This window comes from Lytechinus pictus, chromosome 8 (genome assembly GCF_037042905.1).
Source record: "Lytechinus pictus isolate F3 Inbred chromosome 8, Lp3.0, whole genome shotgun sequence".
NCBI lineage: Eukaryota > Metazoa > Echinodermata > Echinoidea > Temnopleuroida > Toxopneustidae > Lytechinus > Lytechinus pictus.
This window is the reverse complement of record NC_087252.1, coordinates 3,792,292-3,800,969: the sequence shown is the minus strand read 5'-3', so window position 1 is coordinate 3,800,969 and position 8,678 is coordinate 3,792,292. Positions and strand designations below refer to the sequence as shown.

Sequence of the window (8,678 nt, the reverse complement as noted above, 5' to 3'; positions counted from 1 at the left end):
TAGAAATATATAAATGTCAAATCTATGATTAATATTACATCTATCATGATATGTCACCAGTGAACAAAAAAGTGTAATCTGAAATGCTTGTGTTGAAATATCTAGCACAAATATGAAATGTTTTATTTTTAATTTATCTTAAAATGAAGATTTTTGGGGAAAAAGTAATCACCTAAATATTTTTCAGCCCCTGATGTTAAAACAGTGTGATACAGTCAAAGTCGTCATGATGGCACAAATATTTTTTAAGATACAGTAAATTTTATGTTTGGCAAGTGTCCACTTTTCTTTGAATTTCCTAGGTGTATATAAACTTCTAGCCTCAACTGTATGCTGAAGTCCTCATGGGAAGCCTAAGTTCAAAGGATAAGTCCATCCTAACAAAGTTTATTTGATTAAAAAGAGAAAAATCCAACAATCATAACCCTGAAAATTTCATCAAAATCGGATGTAAAATAAAAGAGTTATGACATTTCAAAGTTATGCTTAATTTCACAAAACAGAATATGCACATCCTGGTCGGTATGAAAATGAGACTGATGACGTCATCCACTCACTATTTCTTCTGTATTTTATTACATGAAATATTTTCATTTTCTCCTCAATGTCAAGTGAAACAATGATAAATTCCTCCCTGAACATGCAGAATTAGCATTAATATTATATGGCTTGGTCAAGTTCGTCCTTATTGTCAAATCTGTAAAGCAAAATGATATATTGTATAATTCAAACAATAAAAAAACATTAAAGTGAGGGACATATCGACTGTCTCACTTGCATGTCACCGGGTTGTGCATATCACTGTTTTGTGAAAAATAAGGGAAACTTTAAAATGTTGTACATGTAACTTTCTTACTTTACATCCGATTTTGATGAAATTTTCAGTGCTATGCTCGTTTGGTTTTTCTCTATTTATTCAAATCAACATTTTTCTGGGGTGGACTTTATGAAAATCCATATTTTATTGTTCGAAATATCCATGAAATGAAATACTCCGAAAATGTTATCCCGTGTTGAGGTAGTGAAGACAACTAACAAGTGTATTTATCATTACAGGACAATTTACAATGAATTGAATGTCAGATTTGTAAGACATTCACCATCTACTTTCAATGATTCGCATCGCATTTGGCTACCCACACTTTTACTCAAGAACCATGATTTCAATTAAACCGGATTTCAGAATACTGTCGAGTTTGAATTCAGTAAGGAACTTGGACATTTATCTCTTTTGGAGATGGTAGCTTGGGGAACCTGGCGATGATATACCTCAAGCGCGTATCCAGCATCAGATCCTACAAAGTATTTCATGGGCTCAAGTGTATGGAGACAATAGAGACTCTTATATGCTTATGCATGGGCCCATACATTTCTTTGTCATATGTACTACCATTTCCCATCTTATGGATTTTCATTCACATTCATATAAAATTCCATTTACTTGTAATAGCAAGTAGAGATAAAACTCCCCACGTATGGTACGAGTTTCCGCCAGTGTTCTCTAGGGTGTACTCGGGTTTCAACTGTTCTCTGATCCACTGCCATGAAACTTCCTAGGAAAATCATTGATACATTATACTGATCCCACATAAGCTTTGTAACTAGATGACCGTACATATATCCTGCCCGAAATGTCAAGTCTTCTTTCCTGCTCCTGCTCAACAACTTCACTTGCCATCTACAGCCAACCCTCTCTCATCTACTCAAGCCTTTCTCACCTCTCCACTCCAACCAGCCTTCTACTCAAGACTCTCACAATGCCTACGATTCTTCCACTTCTGGTTTACAGTCTTTAACCCTAAAAGGACGGGGGGGGGGGGGCTTTTGATGGCCCCCTCTCAACACTTAGTGTGATATTTCCGAAACGAACAAAAGGTAGTGCTGCAAAACTTTATTTACTATTTTCATAATTTTTTAAAAACTGGCTTATAGTTTAGGTGGTAAAGAATGTGCGTCTCAGATTTCAGCACGATTGGCGGCCCATCATGGCCCCCGCCCCAGTCCTCAATACATCTAAAATGACCCAGTCCTTTTAAGGTTGAGGGTTACACTCAATTTTGAAAGATACTCTACTTCCTCATTTCCAATTTCACATCCCTGTTTCTCAAGAAATCAATGAATCAAAATGTATACGAACGAATCTATTCAAAGGCACCTTTTCAGCGAAAATACACAGTTTTTATACACATTTTTTTTTCAATTCAATTTTTGATACTTTTCCTCAATTACTTTGAAATTACTTTGAAATGGTATTGAATCCATGGCCTGGAAGCATAGATTTTTTGACATTAATTAATACACATCCATAATTCAGGAAATACAATACCAAATAGTTCAAAACTAAATACCTGTATTGTCACAGGGCGCTACATGTAAGTTCACACACTACAGCATTTCAGTGTTACGTTTAAAGGGGAAGTTCACGCTGAAGAAAATTGTAAAAATAACAGAAAAAAAATATTGGTGAAGGTTTGAGGAAAATGCATTAAAGATTAAATGTACTAGAATTTTAATTCTTGGATTTGTGATGTCATAAATGAGCAGCTGCCCCATATTTTAAAATTCTAATAGCTTCTGTATTCTTTGATGGATTTTTCTCAAACATTTGACAGTATTTTTATATTTTATTCTGTGATATTTTTACAATGAAGTTTATTTGTCAAGGTGAACTTCCCCTTTTTTTTAACTACATGCAGGTAACACTTGGCCTTGTGGAACCCTAGTAACAAAGACAAACCAGTTTCTAACAGTTAAACATTATATGATCCTAATACCTCAGTCACATTTGCTCTATGGTGGCCGTACGGCGAGTTGAAAATGGCCTTTTTAACATTTTACATTTATAGGTAGTTTGATTAAGAATGAATAAAACGGCTGTTTTTTACTTGGCATACGGCCGCCGTAGAGCAAGTGACTGAGGTACATGTATAACATCTTCAAGATTTTACATGTTAGGTATATTGATATGGAGTGCCAGGAAAATATCATTTACATCATGACATTGGAACTGGAGTCTTGATCAAAATGCTTTGTTCATTTATCCAAACATAGTTGCTACATGTACTTGGGGTAATTTCTGATGACTCTGGGGGAAAATTTTTTATTTTTCTGCTTGATATTTTTTGTTTGTGGTGATTTACTCTGAATCACGATTTGTTATGCTATTGGAAATGCAGCACAAATTTGTCATATTTGAATGTCTGCAAAATGAGAATAAGCATTCAATATGATTTCCCTTTATATCATATATCATCGTATATATTATAAAACAAAAGGTTCATGTCAAGTGAAGGAAGTTAATCAATAAATTCATTCATGTTTATTCAGGAGGTGGCATTAAAGTGTAACTTCTGAAGGTTTCCATGATGAAGAAGAATAGTGTAGTAGGTTTCAGGGTACACCATGTATCTTTCTTGAGCGATTGTTGGTCCTGAAAAGGACCATCAAAACTCTTTCTCGAGCAATAGTTGGTCCTGAAAAGGATCACCCAAACTTTCATTTCTTTTCGGCAAACCAATCAAAAGTGCATAAGTCATGAAATTATCAAAGTGGGTGTGTATTCAAATGCTTGATAAGAGAACTCTTTTCGGTAAAGCATTTGCCACACTCGGGACACTGAAAGGGCTTCTCTTTTGTATGGGTCCTCTGGTGTCTATTCAAACAACTGTTCCTCCAAAACCTTTTCTCACAGATGGAGCATGAATACGGCTTGACTCCTGTGTGCTTTGCTTTGTGATCCGCAAGTTGGGTATGGAAGGAAAATCTGTCACCACAGACGGGACATTCATAGGGCTTCTCACCCGTGTGGATTCTTTTGTGTATTGTGAGGAAACACAAATGCGAAAATGCTTTGTTGCAAATTGAACACACATGCGGTTTGTCTCTAGCTGTATGGGTTCTCCAAATATGTGCCTGGAGCGAACCACGACGGCAAAATCTCATATCACACTCCGTGCAACAATACGGTTTCTCACTCGGATGAGCTGATGCACTGTGGGCATCTCGCAGATTTCTAGTTGGAAATCCCTCATCGCAGAATGAACATTGATGCTTCCTCCTCTTACGAACATGAGCTGCCATATGCGCCTTGAGATTAGAGGTATCGCGAAACCGTTTGTCGCAGACTGAACACAAATACGGTTTCTGTCCAGTATGGATTCGAAGGTGTCTCTTCAACTCGCTGCTTTGCCAAAATCGTTTCTTGCAGTAGGTGCACTCATGAGGTCTCTCCTCAGAATGGAGTCTCATGTGCCTGTACAAATTGTGCTTACGATTATATCCTTTCTGGCAAACTGTACAGGTAAAGAGTTGTTCTCCAGCAGAATTGATGCAAGGGTTTGATTGTTCGGTTCTTGTTGATGAAATCTGGGAAGATTTCTGCTTTGAAGAGGCAGTTTCACAATTCTCACCCAGTCCCATTGCATTGTCTGTTTTCAGATCCAATCTTTCTTCTTCATGGTCATCCGACATGGTGGCACTGTCAGTTGCACTCTGCCATTGAGAATAATCTGCTTGGTTTGGTATGGGATGAGAATCATACTCACTTGAGTAACTGCCTCTGGTAGATAGCTCAGAAACGTTTCCGAGAACAGCTAGGATTGGGAAATCCTCTGGAAGGTGATCCCCATGTGGTCTGTCATGTGATGTGTCACCTGATGTATCAAGAGACATTTTCAGTGTGCTTTCCTTTTGATGTGAGCTCTGCCCTCTTGAATCACCACCTGAGTAAAAAGAAGACCAATGTAATTTGCACTAAAGCTAGTCACTTTATTACACATGCAACAGAATTGAGCAGGGGAAGGGGTACTTTTCTTTACACACCAAGTAAATTCAAACGAAACTAACATAATGATACAGAATGTCAATTTACTCTTAAAGTAATCCCAGACAAAAATCACCTTTCCAGACAAAGTAGTCTTTTGCACATTGCATAGTATAAGGTGATGAAAACAAAGACAAAGAAGAGAAAAGACAGAAGAAAATGAGAAAAGGAAATGAATGTGCAAGGTAAAAAAACAAAATAGTTAATGATATTCAATTTTCAATTCAATATCACAATTTGTAATCTATAGAAATTATATAAGGAAATGTTTTGGAAATGAAAAACATCAGATTCATGCTATTTATTTTATGACCTAAAGGTAGTAATTCAAAGTTACTTAAAAAGAAATTATTTGTTTGTTTTGTACATGTATGTTACTTATGTGAACAAATAAAATCCCTCTTGTAAGGATTGAAGAGAAAAAAAATACTACTCAATTTTAATACAACTTCATGACAGCTCTTGTCCTTCTAATCAAATCCTTTGGTATCACTGGCGGATCCAGGGGGGGGGGGCACAGCTGGCCCGTGCCCCCCTTTTGAGAGGCACAATTAAAATTTGTAATGTAAAAATGCTGTTAAAACAGCAGCGTGCCCCCCCCCCCCCCCTTTGAAAGAAGACCTTTTTTTTGTCAGTTTTTTTCGTGGATAATTTGTCCTTAATTTTTGGTTGAAAACCTTTTTTTTAGATTTATTAATTATTTGGCTTGTCAAATTTTTCCTCAGAAAAATGGCCCTTTGGAAAATCCTGGATCCACCCCCGTTTTGTATATGCAAAATGAATCTACAGTCACACCACCAAAGCCGACTCCACACCGATTGATTGGGTATCAATAATGTCACTACTTGGACCGGTCTGGAATCAGTTTCACAAGTGTGGTTGTGGTCCAAAATTTTTACATACTTTTTATAATTGTATGATTTAATTAAAAATGAACATGCTGTCCTGTAATACTCACATCAGCAATTCAGGACTATCAAACCTGTATTTGTTTGCCTCGTACATGCATTTTACTCAAAGAACTTCCCTTAATGACGAGCATCTTTGGGAAGGACTTATGGGCTGTCTTACAAAGATTTACGATTGATCCAATTAATCTCAACTGTATGGAAATCCATCCAAACCTCAATTTTTTTCTAAAGTAAATTAGCACAATCTCCTTTAATAGTAAACAACCAGATTCACACTGAATCTTCAAGAGAACAATGAATGTATGAATCAATATGCATCATATCTAGAAAATATTTTGAACAAATTGGCATTTAAGATGTTGCTGGCCATCTATATTTGTGGTTGATGGGATCAATCGCAACTCTTTGTAAGACAGGGCACTGCTCTGGAGTACATTCTCGATATCAATGAATCAAGGTTTTAACAGATTGTTTTGTCATGCTGACATGACTGTAATTACCAAGGGCACTGCACAGTCAACAAACGTAACTTAATCATTCTGGAACAAAAGATGGTAGTCAGAAGCCGAAAAATTTCCTGAGCATAATAAATTATGTTGCAACTTTCACTTGAAAAATACTCTTATCCCTCCATTTGACGTTATTATTAACCAGCAGCTTTGGAATGAGCATCCTCTGGAGTGTGATATTCTATTAACATGAAGTCCAGGGGCCTGTAACACAAAACTTAGCAATGATCATACAAAGACTATTCTACGATTGATTCCACTGACTACAATACACAATAGTGAAAATCAAGCGTACGATTAATCGCAAACCTTTGTGTTACGGGACCCAGGTCAGTTGTTTTTAGTTTATTTCATGTTAACTGGCTATGGGTAATGTATTGCCAGATAGTTAGGTTTAGGAAGGCTAATTCATATACATGCATTAGTGAGTTTTCAAACTGCGTCATAGAACAAATTCAACAACATACATGTAGTGATTACATTGAAAATGCATTTCCAGGGACAATGAACAGCTGGGAGGTCTTTGTAAAAAATTGGAGAACCTGGGGAGTGTTTCATCAACATTTTCATCCGACAAGTTGTCAGATCTGACATCTTTCTCTGATGTTGATTGGCTGGGAGGTACTGTTACTATGGTAACTGTCGGATAAAATGGGACTTGTCGGATAAAACGTCTGACAAGTCCTTTCATGAAACGCCCCCCAGAACAGCAGTTTCGGAGCTGACAAAAAATGCAAATATTTGCATTTCGTTTTATATCAAGATTCCCAGAAAAACTGCTGTTTGATTAACCAATTTTCAACAATGAATTCTTGGTTGCCCGTTGTCTAAAGTGCATTTAACAAATACATTTTATATGTTTTAACGAGTTCTGCATCACGGTGCAAAAAACTCCCTATCATCATGTGAGGCCAAACCTTTTTGATGGTCCAGTTTTAGCACAAGATAAATGTGACATATTGTACATGTACCACTTGTGATTCGGTGGATTAGGTGGAAATTCAAGATATTGATATGGTTAGTTGGCTAATTTGGTATTCACATGGTTGGTTCATTAACGCTTCATGACTAGCCATTGACATGGTCAGTTGGTTGGCTTCACTACTTGATTACGGTTTGTTGGGGTTAATTGAACAAGCACATAGGTGGTTTGACTTTATTTGATTACTGACTAAATTTGTTGAGGATGAATATAAAGTCTGAGGACACGTAGTTAGTTGATCTTCCTTATTCATATGGTTCATGTCTTGATTATGGACAAAATTGGGCTTGATGACAGGATTGGTCAGTTTAGCTTGATAATTGGTTGACATGGTTGGCTGGCCTTAATCATTTGTTATTAACATGGTAGGGTTTGATGAGGAAATATTGCAAGGGTTAGATGGAATTCATCACAATACTGATATATTTGGTTCAATAGGCTTGATTATCAGGTATTTTTCCATGGTTGGTTGGGCTTGATAATTCATTGATGGTTTGTTAGGTCTGATTGAATAGTTCTATTTTGTTTATGGTAACTCTCGTAGGAACTCAGCAAGACAGCATTTTGCTGGTAAACACCAAACTGGTAAATAACCAATTACCTAGTGGCAGCTGGTTGCCGTTGGGCTTCATTATTATTGACCTGGTTTATTGGGCTTGATTAAATGAGATTGAATATGATAGGTTGGTTGGGCTTGTTTTTAGAGTATTGGCATGGTTGCTTGGTTATGAAACTGAAAAATGACATGTACCCACAACTTAATTTAAAAGGAAGTGATTGGGTGATATAAAGTTGAAAAAGATCTATTATTCATATAGAGTGTCTGTTAAAGGCACCAGGAAATATTGTAGCTGAGATTAAAAAGTTTAAACATTCGTTATCAATGACCAATTATCTCAAACACAAAGTTCATACTAGCTCATGATTTAATCTTCTTTATACAAATACAGTATTTCAATGTCAGGAAAAATAATTCAAACACCAACAAATTCATTTCTGTGGGTCCTCATATGGTCTTTCAAATGAACCTTTAGCTGAAAGTGTCTCCCACACATGGATCGCAGACAGAGCTTTTCTCAAGTATGAATCTTCATGTGTCTATTTAAACAACCTTTTCTCCAAAATCTTTTGTCACAGATAGAGCACAGGTGCGGCTTCACTCCTGTGTGTTTTTTCTTGTGAACCATAAGTTGTGTATTGAAGGAAAATCTGTCACCACACACAGAACATTCATAAGGCTTCTCGCCTGTGTGTATTCTTATATGAGCACTCAGTGTACTAGATTGGGCAAATGCTTTGTTACAAAGGGAGCACTTAAAAGGCCTTTCTCCTGTATGAGTTCTTTTATGTTCCTCGAACACAGAATTGCTACAAAATCTCAAATTGCAATCTGTACACTTGTGAGGCTTTACACTGACATGGGTTTTAATGTGTGCATCAAGATAAGACCTGTT

At 36.6% G+C, this 8,678-nt stretch overlaps 1 protein-coding gene across 7 annotated transcripts in view; it reads right to left on the bottom strand.

The window, feature by feature from the left end:
- Positions 1 to 2,144: 2,144 nt before the first annotated feature.
- Positions 2,145 to 8,678, bottom strand: part of LOC129266428 (zinc finger protein 135-like) — a 41,669-nt gene continuing 35,135 nt past the window's right edge. For all 7 annotated transcript variants that reach the window (XR_010294367.1, XM_064103376.1, XM_064103378.1 and 4 more), the window contains one exon: positions 2,145 to 4,721. Coding sequence is in view for 6 of the 7 variants with exons in the window: in XM_064103376.1 (XP_063959446.1) it covers positions 3,544 to 4,721 (1,178 nt within the window). In the remaining variant the exon portion in view is untranslated. The remainder of the gene's footprint in view (positions 4,722 to 8,678) is intronic.